The sequence below is a fragment of the Mesoplodon bidens genome, assembly GCF_964165515.1.
Source record: "Mesoplodon bidens genome assembly, chromosome: 19".
NCBI classification, from domain to species: Eukaryota; Metazoa; Chordata; class Mammalia; order Artiodactyla; family Ziphiidae; genus Mesoplodon; species Mesoplodon bidens.
The window spans coordinates 6745386-6773225 of record NC_138179.1 but is presented as its reverse complement, the minus strand read 5'-3'; the positions used below and the strand labels follow the sequence as shown (position 1 = coordinate 6773225).

The 27840-nt window shown below is 38.0% G+C and overlaps 2 protein-coding genes across 6 annotated transcripts in view; both read right to left on the bottom strand.

Moving 5' to 3' along the window:
* INTS2 (integrator complex subunit 2) overlaps positions 1-6541 on the bottom strand; it is a 53162-nt gene extending 46621 nt beyond the window's left edge. For 2 of the 5 annotated variants that reach the window (XM_081220011.1, XM_081220015.1), the window contains exons 1-5: positions 6457-6508; positions 4890-5196; positions 3698-3836; positions 962-1064; positions 8-121 (exon numbers count right to left, since the gene is read on the bottom strand). In XM_081220011.1, coding sequence (XP_081076137.1) covers positions 8-121; positions 962-1064; positions 3698-3836; positions 4890-5196; positions 6457-6475 — 682 coding nt within the window. In that variant the 5' untranslated portion in view covers positions 6476-6508. Of the gene's footprint in view, positions 1-7; positions 122-961; positions 1065-3697; positions 3837-4889; positions 5350-6456 lie in introns of all 5 variants that reach the window. The other 3 variants (XM_081220013.1, XM_081220012.1, XM_081220014.1) reach the window with 3 other exon arrangements.
* Positions 6542-15242: 8701 nt separating this feature from the next.
* Positions 15243-27840, bottom strand: part of MED13 (mediator complex subunit 13) — a 94146-nt gene continuing 81548 nt past the window's right edge. The window contains exons 25-30 of the mRNA XM_081218309.1: positions 26589-26747; positions 26286-26471; positions 24456-24604; positions 22608-22781; positions 19639-19739; positions 15243-19285 (exon numbers count right to left, since the gene is read on the bottom strand). Of these exons, the coding sequence (XP_081074435.1) occupies positions 19153-19285; positions 19639-19739; positions 22608-22781; positions 24456-24604; positions 26286-26471; positions 26589-26747 (902 nt within the window). The 3' untranslated portion in view covers positions 15243-19152. The remainder of the gene's footprint in view (positions 19286-19638; positions 19740-22607; positions 22782-24455; positions 24605-26285; positions 26472-26588; positions 26748-27840) is intronic.

Here is a 27840-nt window from a genome sequence, read left to right as displayed (position 1 = left end):
CATTTACCTTCATTAAAACTATCAGGAACATTGGCCACCAACAGACACAAGAACCAGGCACCATTTCTAACATGGAGCAAGGCTTCAGCTACATCAACTATAGGAAGCAGGGATGGGAGCTCTATAAGAAAACAAAATCAGTGTTACTACTAAGGAGTGATATTTCATTGAATTATACATTAAACATCTTTTGACATTTCACCACTGTCATTTAAAAGTAATTAAATTAAAGTACTTTCTTTTCATAGTCTAGAGCTGAACAGTCCAGTAGGAGAGCCAGTAGCCACATGTGACTATTTAAATTAAAATTAAATTAAATTAAAAATAGTTTCATTCCTCAATCACACTAGCCACATTTCAAGTACTCCATAACCACATGTGGCTAGTGGCTACTGTACTAGACAGCATGACACAGAACACTACCATCGCTGTGGTGGACAGTGTTGGTCAAAAGAGTTACTTTCATGACAATTTTCTCTGCATTTTTATGTCCTCTATCTTTTAATTCTGATCATGCATACCTATTATAAAGAGCCCAGAAAATACAAAAAGTGCAGAGAATAAAAATAAAATCAGCTCTAATCCCATCACTCAAAGTTAATAATTTGAAAGGTTTTATTTTAATCCCCCTATGGGTATTACTTTTAACAAAACTGGGATTATATTCTACTTACCATTTTGCCACTTGCTTTTTTTCATTTAACATATTGTGAACATTTTCCAAAATGATTAAATTTCTTCAAATACACCACTTTAATGGCTGCACAGTATGCTATACTATGGAAATAATATAATTTACTTAATCATTGTCCTACTATTAGTCATTTTTGACCTAAACTTTTAAGGTACATTCTGAATTAGGTGAACCTTAAAATAGCACAACACTCCAGGTTAAGAAGTTACACAGTATCATTTAACAAGAAACTATATCTGAAGTTTATCTTAGCACTCATTATAGTACCTGCTTGTAAAATACAAAGCACATCTGCAGCTTCCTCCAAATAGACTGGACTCTCAAATAGCTCAGATGACTTGAAAAAAAATTCTCCACTGGACTCAGATACCTTTAAAAAAAAGAAAAAAGAAATGATGAACTCTCTTAATTTCAGGTAATGAATTAGACCCCTTACTATTTTTGTAATTATTTTTTGAGCTTACAGACCATGTCTCTTAATAAGTCATTAATACACTATAGTAGAATATGCAGTATTGGATGAATTTGTACCAATTTAACCACAATTAGTCAAGTCACATTATTATTCCAGACATGCAATATGAGTCTTGATAATTTATATCTATACAAATATTTGGAGGCATCTGGAATTAAAGATAAGACAAGCCAAAGAAATGAACTAAGAATGCCACCTACATAAGTTGTAGTTCAAAAAAAAGCTAAAAATCTATAAACTTAAAGCAGTACAACAGCTATAAATTCATGTTCTAAATGAAGTGTGGGAAAAACAAAGAATAAAAATTTAGGTCATCAAAAGTACCAATTAACTTTTCTGAAAATTTCCTACAGAAGTTTCATTGCTACATTTCCCATATGCTGAAGGGTGCTGAACTGAAAAACTGGAAACCTCTCAGAGGAGGCAGGTCACTTGTTTCATTAGAGGCATCAAGTACAGTATTAAGAAAAAGATGTAGGAAAATATTAGTTAAAATAAAGACTGTCAAGAATTCCCTGGTGGTTCAGTGGTAAGGACTCTGTGCTTTCACTGCTGACAGCCCAGGTTCGATCCCTGGTCAGGGAACTAAGAGCCTGCAAGCCACATGGTGTGGCCAAAAAAAATAAGAAAAATCAAAAATAAAAGAAAAAGAAAAAATTAAAGACTATCAGTATAGTAGAAAAGAGCTGAAGTAAAGAACTTTGTAATAGAAAAAAAATTAAGATTTGTAACACATCTTAAAAACTATCTAGAACTAACTAAATCCGCCCCCCCCATCAGTATTTTCTTTGGAAACAGAATTTAGGTTTTTTTGGTCCACAATTGACAAAACTAAACTTTATTTATTATAAATTAACTAACCTTGAGATTCTCAAAGTAAAAAACATTTGCTTCTCAAACTCTGGGCCCAATCAAAGTAAAAAACATTTGCTTCTCAAACTCTGGGCCCAATCTTATATAAGACATCTTAATATGAGGATCCAATTTAGTTCTCTGTATGGTAACTGCTAACATTCACAAATTTAAAATTCAGAGTTTCAATTAACCATTATCACCCAAAAGTCCATGACCTAAAGTAACCTATGTACACCTGAAATTAATATAACATTGCAAATCTTCAATAAAAATAAATAAATAGGGACTTCCCTGGTGGTGCAGTGGTTAAGAATCCACCTGCCAATGCAGGGGACATGGGTTTGAGACCTGCTCTGGGAAGATCCCACATGCCACAGAGCAACTAAGCCCGTGCACCACAACTACTGAGCCTGCACTCTAGAGCCCATGAGCCACAACTACTGAAGCCTGCGTGCCACAACTACTGAGCCCACATGCCTAGAGCCCATGCTCTGCAGCAAGAGAAGCCACCGCAATGAGAAGCCCACGCACTGCAGGGAAGAGTAGCCCCCACTCGCCGCAACTAGAGAAAGCCTGTGCAGCAACGAAGACCCAATGCAACCAAAAATAAATAAATAAAAATAAAATAAAATAAATTTTTTAGGGCCTCCCTGGTGGCACAGTGGTTGTATGTCCGCCTGCCGATGCAGGGGATACGGGTTCGTGCCCTGGTCCGGGAGGATCCCATATGCCACGGAGCGGCTGGGCCCGTGAGCCATGGCCGCTGGGCCTGCGTGTCCGGAGCCTGTGCTCCGCAACGGGAGAGGCCACAACAGTGAGAGGCCCGCGTACCGCAAAAAAAAAAAAAAAAAAAATTTTAAATAAAAGAAAGAAAGTAACCTATCATTTTGCTGAGATGAGAGGTTGAATAGCCTTCTTTAGTATACAGGAACAATTCAGTCATCTAGTGAGTGAAGCTAGCCAAATATCCCACGTTCAATTCAGCTTTGATACTCCCCAGTCACCGTTACGTATGAGGTACATAATTCAATCAGTATCTAAAGGAATCTCACACATATTTTAGGAATCACATACATATTTCACAACATTTTATGGGAGAAATTATATCCTATAGAGATATTTTCAAATTTTGTCATTTATACAAGTCTTGAGCTATATATCTTTCTAAATATCAAGAAGCTGTTGAATGGACTCTATACAGAAAAAAACCTTATGATAGAGAATGCAGAATAGGCATAAATTAGAGAAAATAGAAATTAGAAACAGCCTTTAAAAGCAGGCATTTAGGGCTTCCCTGGTGGCGCAGTGGTTGAGAGTCCGCCTGCTGATGCAGGGGACACGGGTTCGTGCCCCGGTCTGGGAAGATCCCACATGCTGTGGAGCGGCTAGGCCCGTGAGCCATAGCCACTGAGCCTGTGCGTCCGGAGCCTGTGCTCCGCAACAGGAGAGGCCACAACGGTGAGAGGCCTACGTACGGCAAAAAAAAAAAAAAAAAAAAAAAAAAAAAGCAGTCATTTAATATCCTTTCAAGCCTTTGAAAGGAAGACACTTACACAACAAATAGAAACATGTGTACGAGAGGATGCAACCTGCCTGCCTTCTTGCCTGTTTCTACCTTCTATATGTAGACATCAAGTCATGCATATTTTGAGCTGTGATTAAAATAGACGCACCTTGTTCATAATTGCCAAAAGTTCACTAAGCACAAGACGCAATCGACGAGGTGAATCACTGTGTTCAAACTCTAAAGTCAGTCCATGCTGCAGCTGTGATACCAGGATGCTCTCTCCGCTGCCTCCTCCAAGTTTATGCCTAATAAAGTACAAACGTGTAAAACAATTATGAGAACACTGGCACAGAAATAAAAGCATAAAAATGACCTTTTACAGACATAATCTACAAAAGAATGTATGAATTCTTTTCATATATTTCATGAATGTATTACTTCTGAAATATTTAGTTTGTCTATTTCAGAGATTCACAACCTGTGTAAAGACCCCATTACAACTGACAGTTAACACCCACTTCCATTAACAACAGTGGCTCACTACTGGATCCACAATGTGGGAGGAAGGACAAAACAAATGTTCAGAATTTGGGGGGCTCAGTACAAGCTTAACAAGCCTCCTACAGGACTTCCCTGGAGGTCCAATGGTTAAGACTCCGCACTTCCACTGCAGGGGGTGAGGGTTCCATCCCTGGTTGGGGAACTAAGATCCCTGGTCGGGGAACTAAGATCCCTGGTTGGGGAACTAAGATCCTGCATTCCGTGTGGCAGAGCCAAAAAAATAAAGAAATAAAAATAAATAAAAATAAAAGCCTCTCAGGAGATTCCAATAAATCCTTCTGCTCTAGGGGAATTTACCCTACCCCCTTCCCACTGAGAGTAATTGGCCTAATCAGTTTAGCCTGAGCACAACAGTGTATAAGCCAAAGTTCTCAGCACAACATTTTACAATATGGAATTCAAAAGACCCTAGAGGGCTTCCCTGGTGGCGCAGTGGTTGGGAGTCTGCCTGCCGAGGTAGGGGACACGGATTCGTGCCCCGGTCCGGGAAGATCCCACGTGCTGTGGAGTGGCTGGGCCCGTGAGCCATGGCTGCTGAGCCTGCACATCTGGAGCCTGTGCCCCACAACAGTGAGAGACCCGCTTAAAAAAAAAAAAAAAAAAAAACCCTAGAATTTTAATTATAAATAAATAACTTTAAAAAATGCTCTCCAAAGTTCAGATTCCCAATCTTCTCTTTTTTGGAAGAGTGCACTGCAATAAGAAGCCCTGAAATCTCCAAAAAAATTTGATTCTCTCCTTTTAAGCAAATCGAAGTAAATACCAATCAATCCACATATTATATAGTATTACATTACCTAAGCTGCTGTTCTTTGCTGGCATCCTGTTCTAAAGCATGAAAGTCCACAGACAACAAAGCAACAATGGAGTTGACAGCTTCCACTCCAGAGAGAAGGCGAAGGATGAGTTTTTTATCCTGAGCCCAGCTTTGGCTCTGGTCAGCAGGAGCACAAAGTGCCATCCGCACCAAGCAGGGCAGGAGAAGTCTTAATTCTGGATCGCTTAAAGATGCCAAACGAACAACATCCACCTTCTGCATTGCCTCAAAAGCAAAAGGACTGACAAACTGAAGGCTTGTACACTCGGTCATTATCACTGTTGATCCTAGTGGTTAAAAAAAAAAAGTAGGGGTATAACTCCACATGTATGAGTGCCCCTCTTTTTAAAACCTCTGAAAAATGTGGTTTATCTTTCATAGGCCCTGATGTTGGCAATATTCCTGGCACAATTAAAGGCTCCCTATGTTTCAACTGCCACCTGGAAAATGAGAAAGAAAACAGAGTATATTAATGTCTCTTTCAGACTTAGGGACCTTCTGTTCTAATACTCCCATTTTGCAAAGAAGGAATATGAAACCCAGAGAGATTAAGTAACAGGCCCAGAGGAGTATTACTAGTCAGTGGCAAAATCCAAGGCTGAACCCTCATCTACTAAATCCCAGTCCAATACTTTCTCCACTGTACCAGTCCTATTAGTGCCACAATGCAAGTAAGAGAACAGCATAGTTAAGGACGCTCCTCTTTTGTACCTCTTTATTTTCACACGCCTACCCAACATATGTGAAGAACCGTTAGGCTTCTCTTTCCCACCCTCCACGAGTCGGTGGAAGCACTGGTAAATCGCCTCACTAGCCAGAAGTTATGACAGATTCAACGCCCTGGAGACCTTAACACTATCTTATATCCCCTGTGTTACTAGTAACAAACAAACAAAAAAAACAGCTGTGGAGGTGCAATTAGCTGTGGGAGAAAGCTGAGTCCCACTTGGGCACTTCTGTGTCTTCATGAGCAATCAGAAACAGAAAAAGCAGGTCGCCAAAGCCATCCCCTTTGAGACCCACGGACTAGAAGAAACGTGGGTAACAGAAGGCTGGGCAGAAACGTTTTGCTTTTAAGCACAAGGAGCTGGCCTTTTAACAGAGGGGCGGGCTGACAAGAGCCGAGGCGCCAAGGCATGTGTGCTCATAGGTCTGGCCCCGGGCGTAACGAAAACCAACCAATCCCTCTGGCTGAGAAAAGTCGGGCAGGTTGCGGACATGGACCCCGAAACGCTCTGATGCCTGAGAAGTGAAAGCTTCATACCTTAAGATCTACCCTCCAACCTCCCGGGACCCCACGGGGATTCGGCGCCCTAGAGGCGGGACTAGAGGCGGGACGCGGTAGAAATCTAGAGCGCGGTCCGAAGTTGGGCCTAGGCGATAATCCCGATTCCCCAGCCCTGGCTGTGCCCTGAGTCGACCTGGGCAGCAAAAACCCAGTCGCCGGGACCAATCCGGCCAGCGGTGCGATGGGGGCTGGATGAGGACACCGCACAAAGGCACAGCCCGGACTGAAGGCAGGGGAAAGCGGAGGAGACTGTTTCAACCTGCACACAGCACCTTCATTCATCCCCAGCGTCTGGCTCCCGTCGGCCACCGTACTGGACTGAAAAGAAGGGTGGCTGCGAAAGGAAACCCGGAGACGTCGGCGATGATGCAATGGCGCGCATGGGCGGCTCCACCCTTTCCGCCGCCTCTGTGTGCGCTACCCAACTTCCCCCTGGGAGTTGTAGGATAGTGCTGTTTGCGGTCTCTTTTCCAGAGCATACCAGCTGAATCCTTTGAGATAAATCATTAAGTCCCTCCGAACTGCAGTTTCCTCATCACAGGACTACCGTGGCATTCAAATGACAACATGTGTAAAAGAAGTGTTAGAGTTGGGGCTTCCCTGGTGGCGCAGTGGTTAAGAATCCGCCTGCCAATGCAGGGGACATGGGTTCGAGCCCTGGTACGGGAAGATCCCACATGCCGCGGAGCAACTAAGCCCCGTGCGCCACAACCACTGAGCCTGCGCTCTAGAGCCCGCGAGCCACAACTACTGAAGCCCGCGCGCCTAGAGCCAGTGCAACGCAACAAGAGAAGCCACTGTAATGAGAAGCCGGCGCACCGCAACGAAGAGTAGCCCCCACTCAGCGCAACTAGAGAAAGCCCGCAAGAAGCAACGAAGACCCAAGGCAGCCAAAAATAAATAATAATAAAAAAGAAAAGTTAAAGTTGCCCCCACTATCCTTTGACCAGAACACTATTAGAACCAGACTGTACACATTTCTTTCCATCTCTGCCTCTAGAACTGTGGTGCCCTTTCAGCACCAGTTTTATAATCCTAAGATTTGTTGGAGAATTTAAAAAGCAATCTAATCCCAAGCCGCCTTCTGCTCTCGACCTCAACACACAGTCATAAATTAAACATCTTCATTTCGGGTTCTCAGGAATCATAGATCCTTAGAGGACGATGGATGGAGTTTAAGGAAATCTCTAGAATCCGTGCAAAATTGTGTTTGACAGTTCTTCTGGAAAGAGGGTCCAAAACTTGCAACAACTTCTCAAAGGAGTTTTGATCACCCAGTAGACTGAGAACCTCTAGTCTCTATATATTTTCATATTATTTCTGGTTCCTGATTCAACCGATGTGTATTTAACACCTTCTATTCGGCAGATATTATGCGAGGAGCTGAAACAAAAATATTTTGCAGAGATACAGTACTTCATACTTAATAGTTTCTAAAGCTTTGACAAAGGGATAATCTCTCTAAAAATAAGGTCTGCTTTCAACACGAAAAATCAGCAAAGGAAGCAAAGAACTAATGTGTGTTGCAGTGTTTCTCAAACTTTTTTCCACCTGGCCCACAGTAATACATTTCACATTGTGACCCAGAGCACAGATATACATGTATATACACATTTACATGGAAACAAACGTTTTATGAAATAATACACATATTACATGTTATGTATTCTATTTCACTTCTTTAAATTGCTGGTCACTGCACACTAAAATTGATTTCACAATCAATTTCACAATGGGTTACAAACTGTACAACATTGTCACTTTTTAGGCTGATAATCTATTAAGGACCTACTTACTGAACACTTGCTAGGCACTAGTTCTTTGTATCTGTTATCTGATTTAATTCTCTGAGGTAGGTAATATTATTTCCATTTTACAGTTGTGGGAATCGAGAGTGAGAGGTTAAGCAATTTCATTCTCCCTGGATGATCATTTCACAAGAGTGAAGGGAATTCAAACACTGGTTTGGGGGATGAATGAGAGGAGGAGGTGGATATGAACTGAGTGATTTTTTTTTTTTTTTTTTTGCGGTACGCGGGCCTCTCACTGCTGTGGCCTCTCCCGTCGCGGAGCACAGGCTCCGGACGCGCAGGTCCAGCGGCCATGGCTCACGGGCCCAGCCGCTCCGCGGCATGCGGGATCCTCCCGGACCGGGGAACGAACCCGTGTACCCTGCATCGGCAGGCGGACTCTCAACCACTGCGCCACCAGGGAAGCCCCGAACTAAGTGATTTTTAAGATCTCTTCCAATTCTGTTTATGATCCTGTAATCACTAATGGAGATACAACATGTACATCCATCTTGATCTGTAGAGAACAGCAAATCACATCCTACCTGAATGAGATATCTAAAGTGTAATGGTGATGAGTACTGATACTTATCTTCCTCCAAGTACCTTTCTCTTCCAATTTTTCTCTCAGTGAATATTTCTAACACCCAGAGTTGCTCAAGCTAGAAACCTGGAAATCATCCTAGACTCCAACCTCTCCCCCTCATATCCACTTAGTCAACAAAAGTCTTTCAAATCTACATTGTAATGTTTGCCAGTGAAATCATTTTTGTAATCATTCTATAGAACTCAGAAATCCTAGTGAAAAAAGATTTATTCATGAGCTTTTGAGTTTTAGATCGGCTTCCTCTGAGGCCTACTCCCTAACTATACTAAAACCAATTTTTAAAGACTTGGCAGATCAGATGTTTACTTAGGCAGATTCGGGAATTTCTAGAATGGTAAATAATGCTAGAAATTAACCTTTGATTATCAAAGGAGTATCTTATCAAAGTATTATCAAGAGTATCTTATATAATTATGGCATACCTTTTTGTTATTAAATGTTTGAGGAAATAATCCCTTTTTAAGACCAATGTGGTACTGAGGCTCGTTACCTTTTCTCCTCATGAAAAGATATGTTTTATCAATTCTATGATGACTTTTTTTTCACATTTTAACATCTCTGAAACTGGGACATCTTACAATTACTAGTTGTTAAGTTGTACTCGACAGCATTTTTTTTTTCTTAGTGGTACATAAAATGTTTTGCAATTACTGGTGTCTTAGATTTGATGAAACATGTTATATAGTTCCTATACTTTAAGTCCTGGATGAAGTAAACATTCACCTCTGACTGGCTTACTTTGATTTATTCTTTCCTCCTTTAACTATTTTTCAATCAGACTGGGGAAGAAAGAAAAAGAGAAACAAAAAAAGAAAAAAACAGTATCTACTGTGTTTCAGGTATACTAGGTGCTTTTATGTAAATTATTGCCCAGTAAATGAGCTTTAACAAATTAGAAGACTTAGGTATTTAAAGGAGCACCAATGTTCTTTGGAAATAGAATCATGGAATTTCAAAAGTAAAGGGATCTCAGGAGATATCTAGCTCCAGTTTTCTCAACATGGAACTCTTTTTATAATTATACTCAACAGTGTGTCTCTTTTACAAAATTTCTTCAATTGTTTCTGCCTGTCAAAACCTTTTGGACTCTTCTTTTATACTGGCTATCTGCTTTGGCTAAACATATATCTACATTAATTTTTTTTTTTTTTTTTTTTTTTTTTGTGGTACGCGGGCCTCTCACTGTTGTGGCCTCTCCCGTTGTGGAACACAGGCTCTGGACGCGCAGGCCCAGTGGCCATGGCTCACAGGCCCAGCCGCTCCGCGGCAATGTGGGATCTCCCCAGACTGGGGCACGAACCCGTGTCCCCTGCATCGGCAGGCGGACTCTCAACCACTGCGCCACCGGGGAAGCCCTACATTAATTTTATAGGTAAATTGTTGAGTACAATTGGGTCCAGCCAAGGTTCTGTAGCATAACATCAGAGACATCCCTCCAAGGTGACATAGCTCCACCAATCAAGCCTTTTTGGGTATAATTGTTCCACCAATTATGAATCATCCCAACTACTAAAACACTTCCCTGCTTAGGGGTAAAGTTCACTTTCTTTAAGGTGCCACTCAAAAGACAGTTTTTTGTGGTCTGACTACTCTCTAGCCTAGACTTCTGCCATGTCCCACCATGGTGCCTCCATTTTAGTCAGTTTGAACTGCTTGTTTCCCAAATCCTTCATGTTATTCATGGGTCTTCTCCCCTACTGTTCCTTCTGTGTGGAATGCCTTTTATTCTTTTTATGTAGTAACCCCCAAGTAGCCTTTAAGTCTCCCTTCTAGCGTTCCCCTGTAAGGAATCCTTTCCTGACAAATCACCTGTCTCTTCATTAGACTGAAGTACCCTTCTTCAGTGCTCCCGAGCCACCCTTTGCTTCTTTCCATTTTAGTACTCCATATATTACCCTGTAATTGTTAGAATTTTGTCTGTCCCTCTCACCAGAAAGTAAGTACTTTGAGGGCAGGATTCATATTTATTTCTTTGTCCTTGACACACAGTATGGCACTTACTATTGATTTTTTAAATGAATTCAAGCATGAATTATGAAACCTTAAATAACCTGCTGAATGTGGATTTCCATGATCAGTTTATCAATGCTGTGAAAATAAAATATGAGCTTGATTTCAGCTATTCCCTCTTGTATATGCACTGCATTGTCATTCATACCACTTTAGAGGGCTTATCAAACTGTTTATACAAATATGTTTCTCCGTAGACTGAGGGCTTAAGGTCAAAGGTTTGTATCTCATTACTAGGGTAGATAATCAATTCGTTTATTGAACGAATAGTGCTTTATCCTGGCTTCTGATGATCTTGTTCCTAGAGTCAAGTAAATTTGTTGGTAGTTTCTAGGACATAAATTTTTTAAACTTTAAAAACTGGGCAAGTAGTAATTTCCACTCTTTCAGAACCCTTCATTTTTACAGTGTTTCTGAATTCATATCTGCAAGTTTTTTCAGCACCCAGGATGTACTTCGTTTGGGTGTGGAGACTTGAGACTCCTTTAAATCAGTTAACTGTCTCAGATTTTAACTCCATTATGTTATTTTACATTTTAGAGCCTGAAGACCCTTCAAGCTGATATCTTTTTAGTGGGGGTTAGTTTGGGACAGAAGGGAGACAAAGCTTGAGTACTAAATACTTTACTCTTTGTATCTTTTGCATCCTTGCTCTTGCTAGAAACGTATTTGTTGTTGCCATTAAGCATCTTTTCTCTCCTGCAAGCCTTAGTTCATTCTGGATTTGACTCTTCTAGAGAACATAGGTATTATATTAATCATCCCTCACATTTGTATTTTAAAAATTTCAAAGTGTTTTTTGCAGTTTCCTTGGAGGTTCACGTAGCTGGTTAGGAAGATATGGTTACGGTTCGGTTCATGTACAAATGAGCAAATTGAGACTTCGAAGTGGTTCAATGATTTGTCTGAAGTCACAAGCAAGAAGGTGGCAAAACTAGTACAAGAATCCTAATCCAGTGACGCCAAACTACTTCTACTAATGTGAAAAAAGTTCCAAGTAATTAAAATTTTATAACTTCATTTAAATTATTTGCAAAACTCACACTGAAGCTAAGTTCTGTAATTTCTGGTATGTTACGATAAGTCTATACGAAAAATATTACAGTGCCTTACTACATGCTAAGTGTTGCATTGGAACTGTATGCAAAATAGACCAAATTTCTGCCCTCATGGAGTCATTTGGTAGCAGAGGCAATCAATTATAAACTGCAAAAACCACTATGAAGTCCCCATATAGTGTGTTACAATAAGAATATATAACAATAAGAGTATATAACAAGGGGCCCGGATCTGAGGCAAGGGTATACGTGCTAAGTAGGGGGAGGCCTTAAGGGAAGAATAACCGTGGGACTTTCAAAGAACTCAAATGCCTAGGAGGCTAGAACACAGGAGAAAGGCCCATTCTGGGGCTTGTGGAGAAGTAGGCAGAGGACAGATCATCTGAGACTTTTGTTATCTATCTTTAGAGCAAGAAGCAGCCATAAAGGGTTTTAAGCTACCAAGTGAAGAACATACTGAAAGTAGAGAGACGAAGTTAGGATATTGCAGTGGTCCATCCAGATAAAGTTATTTTACCTAATCACCTTTATAGCATTGCATAGTGCTAATTTAGACTAAGGTCAGGCCAATAGAGATAGAAATGGACATATATGATAGTAAATACAGAAGACCAACAGTTTCTGATGGCTGGTTACAAGGAAGAGTTTGTGGTTGGCACAACTGAATGGATGGTAGTGCCATTCACAATGACAAGGAACACTATTAAGGACCGGGTGGTTTTTGTGGAGGAAGATTGTTGATTTTAGTTAAAAGTACATTTACTCAAGAAAAAAAAAAGCAGAATACAAACTCAGGCATTCTGAATGCAAGCCTATAAGACACTACATGGTTTGGGGACTGTTGAAATGTATCACTCAGTAAGATTTTTTTTTCTCTGTAGTAGGGGGTGGCAAAGTAAGGAAGTTTTTAAGACATCAACCTTTTACCTTCACAAAAGGTCATTCCTGAAACAGTTCTGGTGGGCCGCTCTGAAAGAAAAAAAAAACACCTCAAACAACATTAAACAGAATTTCTGGTTATAGCTACAGGACCCTGAGAATGAGGGCTCTTTAGTTTTCAGTCCAGGATTGATGTCTTCTAGTGTATACACAGGAAGATATTGGAAACTGTAGAATTAGTATCAGTTTAGATGACTCGGGAATACTTTCACAACAGTTAATTTTCTTTTACCACGAGCCGAAACCACAGACTCTCTTCCTTTCTCTTTTGTTTTTGCTTATGTGAACCCTTCAAATAACCCAGTGTGCCCTTTGGACTTTTATACTCTTAACTATATGTTCTTGGGGGCATGGGGAATTGACTTACCTGAACTAGTTGTTAATAGAGCAATACACCCTGAATATCTTGTTAAGCAAAGCCTGAACATTTCCTTTAACATGGCTGAGAGATAATGGTTTCCATTAAATGCCCGTTTCCCTAGAAACTAACATTTCAAAGGTTATTTACTATAAATAGCTTGAATAGAGCTCAAACAGCACTTCTAACTTTATCCTGAAGTAGATGTTCTGCCTCCAGACTTCTTAAAAACCTACAATGACCCTATAGCTCCAAATATTTAATAATCCTGTAGTAACAATTTTGTCTCGGGCACATTTTGATAATAAAATCATTAAACAGAAAAAAATTTGTTAGAACATGTTGTAATTTTGATTCTAGAATTGTGGTAAATGTATATTTGTACCTTTAGTAATAAGCTGATATTATTCCAAGTCACCTCATCAAGTTCATTAGCAAATACATACAGGTATACCTCGGAAATATTGTGGGTTTGGCTTCAGGCCACTGCAGTAAAGCAAATATAATGAAGCAAGTCACATGAAATCTTTGGTTTCCCAGTGCATGTGAAAGTTATGTTTACACTATACTGTAGTCTGTTAAGTATGCAACAGTATTATGTCTAAAAAAGCAATGTACGTACCTTAAAAATACATTATTGCTAAAAAATGCTATCATCTGAGCCTATAGTACCAGTAACATCAAAGATCATTGATCATCATAAGAAATATAATAATAAAGTTTAAAATATTGTGAGAATTACCAAAATGTGACACCGAGACACAAAGTGAGAAAATGTTGCTAGAAAAATGGCACTGATAGACTTAACGTTTAAGGGTGCCACAAACCTTCAATTTGTAAAAAAACCATTATCTGCCAAGTACAATAAAGCGAAGTGCAGTACAATGAGATATGCCTGTACTTATGTAAATAATGTGCTACTGATATCAAGAGGCCAAGGTCACTTGCATGTGCAATATATTCCTTGTAGAACATTTCAAAATGTTCACCATATTCCATTTTACCTCTCAATCTGTAGTTCTGAATTCACATGGAGAACTTGGCAGAAGTTCTGCAAGAAAAGATTCCCAGGGATTCACTACCATCTTGAGCTTTCAAGTCTTAGATTTTGCCATGATGTAGCACAGTGGGTCACAATGTAAAAAGTATATTTGCCTAAGGTAGGGAACATGCCTGTCTCTAAGCAGCTTGAATTCTTAACAAATATTGAAAAAAAAATATCATTTCCTTCAGTAAGCCACTCAAAATAGGATTTTTCAGAGATTGGTTTTCAATACTTAAAACCACAAACAGTAAAGAAAGGGTGTATGTAGTTGGGCAACAAGTGAGTACCCCTCCCCACCAAAAGCTTGATTTGCAGTTATTTATTTTAAATTATTTATTTATTTGGCTGCACCGGGTCTTAGTTGCTGCACATGGGATCTATTTTTTTTAGTTGCAGCATGCAGGATCTAGTTCCCTGACCAGGGATTGAACCCGGGCCCCCTGCATTGGGAGCATGGAGTCTTAACCACTGGACCACCATGGAAGTCCCTGCAGTTATTTTTAGTTATACATAAAGTTAAACTGTTTTAAAAGAAAAAAAAATCAGAGGTAACATAAACCATAAGACAAAAAAATTTTAAATAAAAGTTCCAACAACATACAGGATTCTTTGTTTTTACTTCCCTGTCAGAAACGATTTTAAAATGTCCACAACGATTTTGGTATCTGTCCTTACTCAGCTTAAGTTTGGACAAAAATATTTTAAACAGCAGCTTATAAAAAATGCGCAGAGCTATTTTCAGTGGGTTGTTCATATGTGAACAACACTTTTCTGGGAGTTCCCTGGCAGTCCAGTGGTCAGGACTCCGTGCTTTCACTGCCAAAATCCCAGGTTCAATCCCTGGTCCGGGAACTAAGATTCCCCAAGCCGTGCGGTGCAACAAAACAAAACAAAAAAACACCCACTTTTCTTATGTTTCAAAAACATCTGTGTGATTTTAAAAAATAGGACAGAACTAAGCTTTAAATATTTGAAGGTAACTTGTTTAGACTAGAAAACTGATATCAAACCGATCAGCCTAAAAGGAATTAATACGTAGGTACATATACAATTTTCCTGTATATTATACACCGAGGTATGATTAAAATCTTTAAAGAAATAAAATACTTCAGACGAAGAAGTTGAAACTCCATTCGTCAGTTTTTAGGTTGTCCCTTTTCATTTGTAAGTGACATAAAAATACTACTACTTTTTACACAAATTTAAGACAGAAATATTTTCAACAGAATGAGACACCACAATGAAGGCTTCATGAATAATTTATTCCATTTGAAGTTTTTTTTTGTTTTTGTTTTTTTTAAAAAGTATAAACCTTTTCATTTCCTCAATCACAATTTGTACAACTCAGTGTTATGGCATTCGGCAGCAATAGTGTTTGTTCCTTCTTCTTTTTTTGTTGCGTTAAAGAAAAAAAAAAAGCAATTGGACCATATTAAATCTCACTGCTAAACAACTTTAAAACGCCCCTTCATAAAGTGACCAAGCTATTTTGAGAGAGTTGATGCGGACATGTCCAGTAATGACATTACATTTTGTAGTTTAAACTCAGTAACTTTAAGGTCCACAAATCCAGTTTACTTTGAAAACTAAAGCTATTTTAAAACTTCATGAATACATCAACCTGAGGAGTATTTTAGGTCCCAAATCCAGTTTTTAAATTAATACTCCACAAAAAAGAAAACATATACATAAAAATTTAAACACAGTTCTGGGCCCATTAAAACACCAAGGAAAATCGAAAAGTCAAGATTTCTAGCAGATTTTTTTGAGGGGTGGGGGGAAACAAAAAAAATGTATGTCAAAAACATTTTTCCTTAATTTAGACAAACTAAACTCTTAAGATGAAACCCAGACCAAAACATCACTCATGCAACATTAAATGTATTAACAGACTGATATGCGATGTCATAGTGGATGAATAGCAAATTATATGATGCAACAGCATTTAAAAACTTCCTTTTAATGTAATAATTTGAACATTTTAAATAATGCAACATAGTACTTTGATATTACAGTATTAACATAGTGCTTGATTAAAGATCTGCAAATCTTTGTAGTAACACAGTAAGTTAAAAAATTACCTCAGAAGGTAAATATGAAGACGAAAAGAGAAGATTTTAATACAGTAATCTGTGCCATACTGACAATTGAGTACGAATACAGCTGAGGATAGTTGACTAAGTAGTAAGAGCTTAATTTTAGTGGTTTAAGAAAAGTTAGAAAGATTTAAAAATTACAGCTACTTTAAAATTTAAGGATTACATATAAGTACACTTGGTGGCCTTCTGGCCAAACAATAAGGTGTACAGAAATTTATTCATACAGTGTTAATTCACAGTCCTGATAACTGAATGGCTTGCATAAGAAAGGTATGGCTAGATGTTTCTCACTGGCTGGAAGCAGACATTATATAACTAATCTTTTAAAATGCCAAAATATTCAACTCCCACCCTGCTTTGTAATGGATAACTGCACAAAAAACAGACATTAGCACTGTAACAAAGAAGTCAAGGTGTTGGTGATCAACTGGTATAAAGTATATTACTTTGCTTACCTATTTAACCGAAACAAAACTACCCATACTTGTCTGTGACAGTACATTAGTAGTCAGATCCATCATCCTGCATGAAAGGCTTTATTTTTTTTTCCTGAACCAAATCTCCTGACCTTTTCTAATGGCTATTTAATAATTTTCTATTTGAGTGTGAATTTATATATGAAGGGCAGAAAAAAAAATCTTGTCAGTAAATCCTGTATATTTGGGAACTATTCCCTGATTCCCAGATAAAAAGGAATTGTATAATGGGTTCCTTCCTTATGGCTCCATATAAAAGAAACTATCAGGGAATAATTTTTTAAAAATTTGTTTTCAAACTGAGGTGTGGTGATTTAGCCTACTATAGGCTAGTGATTTAAACAATTGAGAATACAGCTTTTATTTGTAAGAGTCACTATTGAGTTAATAAAATATATAAAAAAGGATACTGTTTTAATAGAAATTCCAAATAAGCATCTTTCCCCTCAAATCTCAGACAAGTTTTTTTTTTAAAGTACAGAACAAAACATGCCAACATAATCTGTAGTGTGTTAGCATAATTTAAGAACAAATGCAGAGATGTGATCTTTAAATTTTAACTTCAAAATATGCTGACCATTGGGATTGCATTGTAATTATTCTGAAGAAATGATCAAAAACCTCTGTCACCAATTGTTTTTTTCTATAGGAAAAACAAGACTTGCTAATGTTTCAATATATATAATTTGAAGAAATTACATTGTTCATAAGAAAGTGATATTTAAGCTAAGCATATAGTATTTACAAAACAAGTTTCAGTTAAAAAAACAAACAAAAGCCAACCAAAAAACAACAAAACATACCAAATTACAGTTTTGTAAATACAATCAATTTTGTCCTTGTAGAGAATCAGTGAACATACAAATTCAAAATTTAGCTAGACTGCTTCCAAGAAAGACAGGTAGACTTGGCGACTGTGAATTCAAGTCAGCGACACAGGTAGGAGGCTAACTTGGACTCTCTTGTGAGCAGCACTGTAGAAAGGATTTTTTAAGGGGATAAAGCCTGCATAGAAGCAGTTATCTTGGCATGTGCAAACAAGAAGAGGGAAAGCTGTATTGAAGGAAGGGGTGAATTAAAGTCCCTAAAATTCAAGTCCCTTCTTTAGGGAGGTGAGAACCTCCTTGGCATATGTCCTGCCTTAATCTGAGCTGTGTTACAGAAAAGTACAGACTCTGGTGTTTGGGACTGCCATCTCCAAACCAAGAAAATTAAATAAATAAAAAGGCAAAAGGAAACAGGTTAAGTTTAGAAAATGGTTCTTTAACTAGTGGAATAGTCTGAATACCAGAATTCACTGAGGATCTATTTACACCACAGTTTGATTGCACTCACACATCCATACATATGCATACTCTCACACACATTCCCAATCTTTAATTAAAAAAAAAAAAGAAGTCAATCAAGAGTGACTGCTCTTAAAATAATTTGTAAAATGCCTAGAGCTGGGCTAAATTTCAACCTTATAGCAGATCCTGAAGATAATTTTCATAAGTAATAATATTCCCATGCCTAGATGTGCCACTGTTAAAACAACAACAAAAAATGTAAGCATGTAACATTAAACACCAAAATTAGTTTAAGCATTCAGTAGCAAATGTTTTTCTTGTAAAACTAAGTTTCTTTCACTGGAAATGGCCTGAAATATTAGTCATAGCCCTAAACCATAGTACAAAATATAACTGAAGAATTCTCATTTTATTCTAAGTTAAACCACCTAACAATATCACTTGTATATTGCCATCATGTTATTCTGTAAAGTGTGACTGATATATAAAATGTTGTAAGACCTGGTACCTTTTCAATTTATAAACACAGTGAACTTCATTACTGTACATGTACTCTGCAACTACAGCTTAGCTGTAAATCCTCCACACACAATGGTATGGACATTATTCCCCCTCTATCCCCATTAAACTGTACATCAAGACAATACAAATTTACTGTCCCACCCACCCCCTTACAAAAAAATAATACTCTAAAAGCAACCCTACTGCAACTTTTTAATTAAGACGATTACATATATTTTAGACCAATTGCTTTAAAGCAAGAAGGCAGTATAAACCTTCTAGGAAAATTTTTATAAAAGAGGTTAAGAAATATAAGACAATTTATACATTTAAAAACTTACAATAAATAAGAGATGCAGGCATTTTGAATACTAGATACTATAATCCAATACAAGAACATCTTGATGTTCTGAAGCCATATGTTGAAATTCATTGTTCCTCATGTTTCCTTCTCCATGCTTTTAATATTCATTTAACATGACTGGGTACTATGGCTCATTACTTTTCACAAATACTGTGACTGGAAAAAAAAAGGTTAATTTTGCTACGAAAATGTTATAATACGCTTTGTATGATCAGTCATCATCCTAAAGAGTTCAGTATAGTCAATGAAAAATAACAGGGTTATCGCCCATACCCCCAAGTCGAAACAATATTTGTTGAAGTAATAAGAATTAGACCCCATCACAAATGACTTTCACTGAGAGTGTAATTGTAACTTAATCTTGCAGCGAAGTATCTTTTTCCCTTGTTCTTTTCTTGCACAGTTCCATCAAATGAAGATCACAGCATATTCATGATAAAGTTATATAACTGATTCAGCACCACAAAATGAATTGGGAGACATGAGCGTCTGTCCTGGATTGCAGGGTCACAGGTTAGCCAGGAGAGTGCATTGTACTGTTCCAAAACAAACCTGAAAAGCAAGTAAACTATATAAGTCATGTATTTACTTGCGCTTTAAATTCTGGAAGCAATTTCCAATGATGGCATCTAAGATTCAAAGTCAATGTAAAGAAAAAAGTGGAAGGTATGAAATAGAGAGTCTTGAGGAGACTAAAGAAAACTGATTTTCATTAAAATTGTTCTCAAAAGTAGATTACACGTGTTAGAAAGAAAAGCACTCACTCTGAATGATATATAATTCATCTAGCAATCCAAGGTGCACAACTGTAAACTACCACCAAAAATGAGAAAAATACATAAGGATCAACACTGTATTCTTGCAAAGTTGTTATGGAGAACTCTTAATGGTAAAAAGAGCTGTACCTGAGGACATCTGAAGTCTGATTTGAGTCAAGTGGGTGGGAGTGTTTACTGTGAAGCAGCTCGTCAGATTGCACTGAAGGCACGTGGAGGTGCAAAGAGGCCTAAAAAATAACAGGTAATCAGTCAGCCAAACGGAAAAAACCTGTTGGTTTTACCTTATTCTCGCAAGGTCTCTTCCTTGATGAAATACATTTTACATCTCTGTAATGAATGGGGGCCACTATAAACATGTTTGATCGTCTTCCTTAATTCATTACGTAAGTAATTTTTAAGCGCATACTTAAAACTTTTTCAGCTTTATTGCTTGAGATAGCATAATAATCCTGAAAAAAGGATCTCCAATTATTTGCTAAGTGTAACCTGCCTAGATGTGTAAAGTAAATGTTTAAGAAAGCACAAAATTGATAAACCTGAGTACAGTCTCTAGGTTACACAGACTATGCAAATTAACCTAGGTCTAGCACTGAAAAAAGTAATAGAAGTAAGCATATGCAAATATTTTACTTGTAAAGTGATAAATCTTTTCTTTTTTTTTCTTTTTTTGCGGTACGCGGGCCTCTCACTGTTGTGGCCTCTCCCATTGCGGAGCACAGGCTCTGGACGTGCAGGCTCAGCGGCCATGGCTCACGGACGGGCCCAGCCGCTCCGGGGCATGTGGGATCCTCCCGGACCGGGGCACGAACCCGTGTCCCCTGCATCGGCAGGCGGACTCTCAACCACTGCACCACCAGGGAAGCCCCTAAAGTGATAAATCTTAAGCAGAGCTACCTCTGGTGGAATTGTGAGCACAGATGCATTCTTTTGCCCACTCAATTTCATAATGGAGGCTTAATAACAACTGGCACACCCATTTAGGTATGGCAATGAAGGGTGAAAGAAAGGAATGTGGTACTCATTTCACATTTCAGTTCCTCGACCAAGGATCAAACCCGAGCCCCCTGCAGTGGAAGTGCACAGTCCTAACCACTGGACCACCAGGGAAGTCCTTGTAGAAACTCTTGACAGGTCTCATTCTGTATACTACAAAAGGTATTATTTTATATTTAGGTGTTCTCTCCTCTACAATTGTAATATATGTATAAAATCTTGTTGTATATTCAGACATATAACCAAAACTATGTTTCAACTACCCATAAACTCTTGATTTGAGTTATAAGAAGTCTCTCATGTGGCAGGTCACTACAAATAAATGAATGTAATTAGTACCAGTCTCTAATTTCAAGGATAAAAAGATTTTTTAATCATCTAGGTAACAACCTATTTTTTCCCCAAGCCAAGAGAAACATACCAGATGGTTTTATTTGCCTATGATACAGAAATAAAATGGGATGTATGAAAACAAAAGGTGAACAAAATTATGGTAAGTTATGCCTTACCTGATAATTCAGACCAGAAGTCCTAATCTTGTTACACTGTATCTGAGGGTGAATGCCCACTTTACACTATGCTGTCTGCAAATACTGAGTAGAAAAGAATCTGGATAGTCCCTTGGACTTTTTGTGAAGTGCTGTTTCTTAAAAATATGTTCTGTGAAACACTATTAATAGGTGTTACACAACCCTTTTCCTGTGTATTAAAGTAAGTTTGGGAAATGGTAGGTAAACAATGTTATTTGCTGCTGTTTTTCAGAGCTTTTAATGTGTATTCTAACAACAAAAGGGGGGTGGGGGCAGAAAGCACTTCCGAAAGGACCAAAGAACACTTTGTTTTGTAGAAACTCCAAGGATTATTATGATGCAGAAACCCCCTCGGGTATATGTTCTTGTAATGAGATCTGTGTAGACCACTGCACAAAGAATAGACTGGAAGGGGAAGAAAAGTCATATGCTAAAACTATTACCTTGGCCGACACTCTCTAATTATATTACCTCACTAATAGTCAATTCAGATCAACAGCTCTCGTATTCTTCATGAATGTGCCACAGCAATTCATTGCTTAATCACAAATGTCACTGACTCAATGGTATGTGAGCCAAGGGAACCAAGATTTAATAGCAACAGGCTTAAGAGACAGCAACAAGCCTACTGGTTCAAGAACCCACTAAAATATAACCCTAAAATACTAAAGCATACTATTCAATTTTTACCCTACAAATAAAAATCAGCTGGCAAGTAGTTAAATTAGCATGATTTATGGACTAAATCAGTCAACTTCTGGTGGGTTTATATAAATGAAATCAGATCTAAATTTGTTATTTTGGAATAGTAGTAGTAGCAGCAGGAACAAACTCTAAATAGGGCTTTCACGTCTCGTTTTACCATTTTATGATTTATCTCAACCTTGTTATATCACTTGCTAATGAATTTGTTTCGATAAAATAAGTCACTGTGGGTCTGAGAACCTCATTACTTGAAAACCACTCAACAGTTTTTGTTTGTTTGTTTGTTTTTTGCGGTACGCGGGCCTCTCACTGTTGTGGCCTCTCCCGTTGCGGAGCACAGGCTCCGGACGCGCAGGCCCAGCGGCCATGGCTCACGGGCCCAGCCGCTCCGCGGCATGTGGGATCCTCCCGGACCGGGGCACGAACCCGCGTCCCCTGCATCGGCAGGCGGACTCTCAACCACTGCGCCACCAGGGAAGCCCTGGACAAATGAGTTTTCCTGAACTTTTAATATGCTCACCGAGAAAATGAAGAAGTTAGATTAAGGGTAATATAAGGTTTCTCCCAGCTCTAAACGTCTATACGTGCAGCTGAAAATAACTAAGAGTAAGGGTCCCAGAAATTTGATTTAAAGTTATTTAAAGGTTTAAACTTAATATGAATTTAAGAATTACAGTTGTTTCATAATTAGATTCATAATTCTCTCTGTAATCTTGTCTATAGAGTCATACATGGCAATGCGTTTAAGACCTCAGACGAAAGCTACAAGAGTTCAAAAAGCCACTTCTATGTTTCTTAGGACTTAAGCTGTCAATTAGCATTACTTAGGAATTGGCAAAAAAAAAAAAAAAAAAAAAAAAGCAATACCTTAAGAAAAAGGGGACACTGATATTGTGCTTGAGGACATGCTGACCAGAACCAGTCAGGTAACGGACCCGCTTTGGCAGTTGATACAAAGTAACCAAGGGCCAATGGCTGCTGAAGAATATTAGTTACTTCATCATGAGATTCTGTTGAAAGTAGCCGATCAGTACCCTGACCCTTAAAAAGACAAAATTAAAACTGTGTTAGTTCATTTGATAGAGCTAGCACTAGCTATAAATACAGAATGGTTTATGGCAATCAGTCTCATTATTTTATTACTTCAATTTAAAAAATACTGAAGGATATTTTAGAAAGTCAATTGCTATGTATCATAATTCGCATTAAATATTGAGTTTTAAGAGTTGCATGAGGAAATGAATATACCAACTATTTAACAAGTTTGTATTATTATGTCAAGCCCGTGTTCAGTGTGTGTGTATATAAACCTTTGCATCTGACTGAAAAATACAAAATATTCAATGAACTTTCTTATTTCCTAATATGCCCTCAACTAATTCCTGACCATCACACCCCAATCCAAAAGGTGGATTAAATTTAGCTTTGCTTATCTAGCACTCTCTATAAAATGCAGTTAATAGTGTTTTGGAAAGAAATATGGCAACATGAAGTGACAACTATTAAGTGATGCTCATATCCTTTAGATTAGTCAATGTATTCTTTGGTATTTATTTTAAGGAAACATAAAAAGAAGAAAAACGATATACATGGAAATGCTCATTGCAATTATTACCTAAAACAGAAAAAAATAAGACTTAAATGTCCAACGTTTGGGGAATGATATAACAAATTATGGTAAAGCAACTATGTAACATTAAAAAGCTGCTAAGGGAACTCCCTGGCGGTCCAGTGGTTAGGACTCCATGCTTCCACTGCAGGGGTACACGTGTTCGATCCCTGGTTAGGGAACTAAGATCCCGCAAGCTGAGCGGCCAAAAATAAAAAATATAAAAAGCTGCTTATACTTTTTGAAAGCTGCAACATGTGAAAGGAAGGTAATTTGCCAAAAGCAAAAATGGTTTCTGGGAATTCCCTGGAGGTCCAGTGATTAGGACCCCGCACTTTCACTGACGAGGGCGCGGGTTCAATCCTGGTCTGGGAACTAAGATCTCGCAAGCTGCACAGAGCAGCCAAAAGAGAGGTAAAACTGATTTTAGTAAAGAGGTATGATTATTGGTGCTTTTCCTTATATATTTTTTCTTTTTTCCGTAATCTCATTTCTTTCCAGTTAAAAAAGAAAAAGGAGGAAAGGATGCAAGGTAAAGTTGGACAAAGATGCTTTTTTATTTTAAACTTATGTACAATAATCAAATAACCACTCTATATAATTTCATTAAAATAATGTTATTCAAATGAAGCCCAATTAGTTTTGAGTTCAAATAGGATGACAAGACAGCCTGCTTCCATAGCTGCTAAAAATAAGGGGGGGGCACACGAGGGTCAGTGTTTTTTCTGTTCTTATTAGAAAATTATTTCCTTTATGTTCCTTGTCACAGCCCTGATACGAATGGCAGCTCTTAGAGTAATATACTGATTCTCAGATAATACAATCCTATATCCTGCTATGGTGAAATAGCAGGAAAACTATTAATATAGAAGAAGGATTAATGCCAAGTAGTCTAGAAAATACAAAATCCAAGAAAGCAGAACCTTAAGATACTCTCTTAACGTACAACTCAACATACTGATGTCTCTAAGGTAGAAGTACATGAATGCACTGCTGTAATGTTCTTGCTAATTTTCAAGGAAAAAAGTGTTCTGTTTCATTGATATAATCTGTTACTAAGTTAATGAATGACATTTAGATAAACTGAACTTTTATAACAAGGTTACCTTGCCAGCATCACCTCCATGGGGGTAATGAGATCCTGGAGAATGAACAGGAGATCCCGTTGGAGATGCAGGAAGGATATTAATGATATCAGGGTCAAGATCATCTCCTGTGTCTAACAAATCAAAGATACCCATTCCATCTGCTCCATCTATACAGGAAGAAGAAAAAAATTAAATACTCCATTTTTCATATCCTATGGTCATTTACAGGAGAGAGTTAATGGATTTTAAACAAAATGAGTTAATTTAATCAACATCTACCGAATGTCTACTATGTGCCAACTATTGTGCTAGGAGCCAAATAATCAACTATGCATAAATAAGCATGTGGTAGTCTGAATAACGACCCCCCAAAGATGTCCAAATCCTAATCCCAGGAATCTGTGAATATGTTACCATAAAGAACTTTGCAGATGTGATCAAGCTAAAGATCTTGAGATGGGGAGATTATTCTGGATTATCCAGGTGGGTCCAATGTAATCACAAGGGTCCTAATAAGAGGCAGGCAGTACCATTAAGAGTCAGTGAAGATGTGACCATACTAAACTGCTGGCATTGAAGATGGAAAAAGGGGCCATGAGAAAGAGATGTAGGTGGTCTCTAGAAGCTGGCAAAGGCAAGCAAACAGATTCTCCCTTACAGCCTCTAGAAAGAACCAACCCTGCAGACACCTTGACTTTATAGCCCAGTAAGACTGAGTTTCGACTTCTGACTTCGAGAACTGTAAGATAGTAAATGTGTGTTGTTTTAAGCCACTAAAACAACATGTGGTAATTTGTTACAAATAGCAACAGGAAACTAATACAAATGCTGGGAATGAAAACATATTTAAAATGAGACTATTCATGACTAATTCCTAAATTCTTTACTATTAAAATATTCAAGTTACTGTATAACACACTAAAAGAGTAGAATAATTAATACCCATACTTGTGATTTTAGAGATATGCCATTTTCTAAGGTAACCACTCAGAGCAACAATGGAATATCACTTATTTTCTCTTCTACTAAAATGCAATCAATAGGTTCATCTAGAAAACTTACAAATTACTATATTATTCTGGCAAATCAAAATACAATATAAAATGACCTGCAAAGTTCATGTACAGGTAACTCAACAGCACATACATAAACCTGTACAAATATTTTATAATCCATGTTGGCTTTTAAAATAAGTAAACATTTATGGGATAATTCATAGCACTAGTTCTGATATCAATAAGGTAGAAGAACGGTTGTATTAGTTTCCTATTGCACCTCACCAAATTACCACAAACTCGTCGACGTGAAACAACATACATTATTCTCTTACAGTTCTGGGGGCGAGAAGTCCAAAATCAGTTTTATTGGGTTCAAATCAAAGTGTTAGTCATTAGGCCAAAATGAAGGTACTGGCAGGGCTATGTTCTCCCCTGAGGCTCCAGGGGAAAATCCGTTTCCTTGTCTTTTCCAGCATCTGGATCCATCTTCAAGGTCAGTGGCATAGTCATTTCTCTCTGACTTTGCTTTCCTCTGTTTCCACCATATGCCCTTCTCCTCTTTTGTGTACAGTCAAATTCCTCTCTATCTCCCTCTTATAAGAATCTATAAGATTGCATTTTGGGCCCACCTGCATAAGCCAGGGTAATCTCTCCATCTTAGGATCCTTAATTTAATCAGATCTGCAAGTCTTTTTTTGGGTGGGGGAGAGGGTATATAAGGTAACATTCACAGGTTTCAGGAACATTCACAGGACACAGATGTTTTGGGAGGTATTATCCAGCCTATAATCAGCCACAATCATCCAGATTTATTTTATATTTGCAAACCTGTACAGAACAATCCACCTACCATTGTTGGGATTGAAAGCTAAGTCCAAATTTTCAGTGGTATAAGTAGCTGAAGCTACTTGCACAGAAGCAGAAGTAGGAAACACAAGTATATGAGTACATGATGTATCCTGTGGGGTGTTAAGCTGAGACGTCTGCATGTTTAGAGTGGTGCTTCTTCCAAATACAGAACCAGTTGACACAGAATCTGGAAAGAAAATGAAAGGTATTTTTTCTTTTAATAAATGAAAAATCGATTTCACAAAATATGTAGAAACTTAAGTGCATAAAGAATTAAATCTGATATAAACTAAAGATAGCTAACCTGGCATAATAACAAAAGAGCCTTGGGGTTCCATTGCTACCAAGCAAGCACTGAGAATGCTGGGAGAGTCTGCAGCAGATATACCACACATTCTACACATGTCTTTCAGCCTTTTACTTAGAGACTGCAAGTTTCGACGACTCAGCAAACAGCTCCAATCTGTGGGTATCAACAGTAAAAAAAAAAAAATATCCAAAGTAACAGCATTGTTAACACTGTACAGAACAAAAAGTTAAAACATAATGGTTTTAAACTTAATGTATTCCTCAAGAGTCATCATTAAGTCAAAAAACTCTTATTGCTGACTTTACTCAACATCCTTTATCCCAACTTCAATGTACATTAATATCAATTAGGACCTGCTGAACATAGGATGAGTTGCACACTAAGCAGAAAGGGGGAAAAAATGGAAGATGACAAGAATAGTAGTAATAACACTGATATAAAGTTCCAATATGTCCTTTTAAAATCTGAGTTAAGCCATTTGTGGACTGGACATATGTGGTTCCTCTTTAAAAACACAACAAAAAACTAGATTTTTAGAACCTTTGCATTTTATTCAGTACCTACTCCTAGATATGGTCAGAACAGTATATGAATTAACATAAAACAGAAATTTACCATTCTCCTGCAAAGTACTGCTTACAAACAGCAGAAGCGAGAAGAACTACAATCCTGCAGCCTGTGGATCAAAAACCACATTCACAGAAAGACAGACAAGATGAAAAGGCAGAGGGCTATGTACCAGATGAAGGAACAAGATAAAACCCCAGAAAAACAACTAAAATGAAGTGGAGATAGGCAACCTTCCAGAAAAAGAATTCAGAATAATGATAGTGAAGATGATCCAGGACCTCAGAAAAAGAATGGAGGCAAAGATCATGAAGATGCAAGAAATGTTTTACAAAGACCGAGAAAAATTAAAGAACAAACAAACAGAGAAGAATAATAAAATAAATGAAATGAAAACTGCACTAGAAGGAATCAATAGCAGAATAACGGAGGCAGAAGAACACGTAAGTGACCTGGAAGACAGATGGTGGAATTCACTGCTCCGGAACAGAATAAAGAAAAAAGAATGAAAAGAAATGAAGACAGCCTAAGAGACCTCTGGGACAACATTAAACGCAACAACATTCGCTTTACAAGGGACCCAGAAGGAGAAGAGAGAAAGGACCCGAGAAAATATCTGAAGACATTATAGTGGAAAACTTCCCTAACATGGGAAAGGAAATAGCCACCCAAGTCCAGG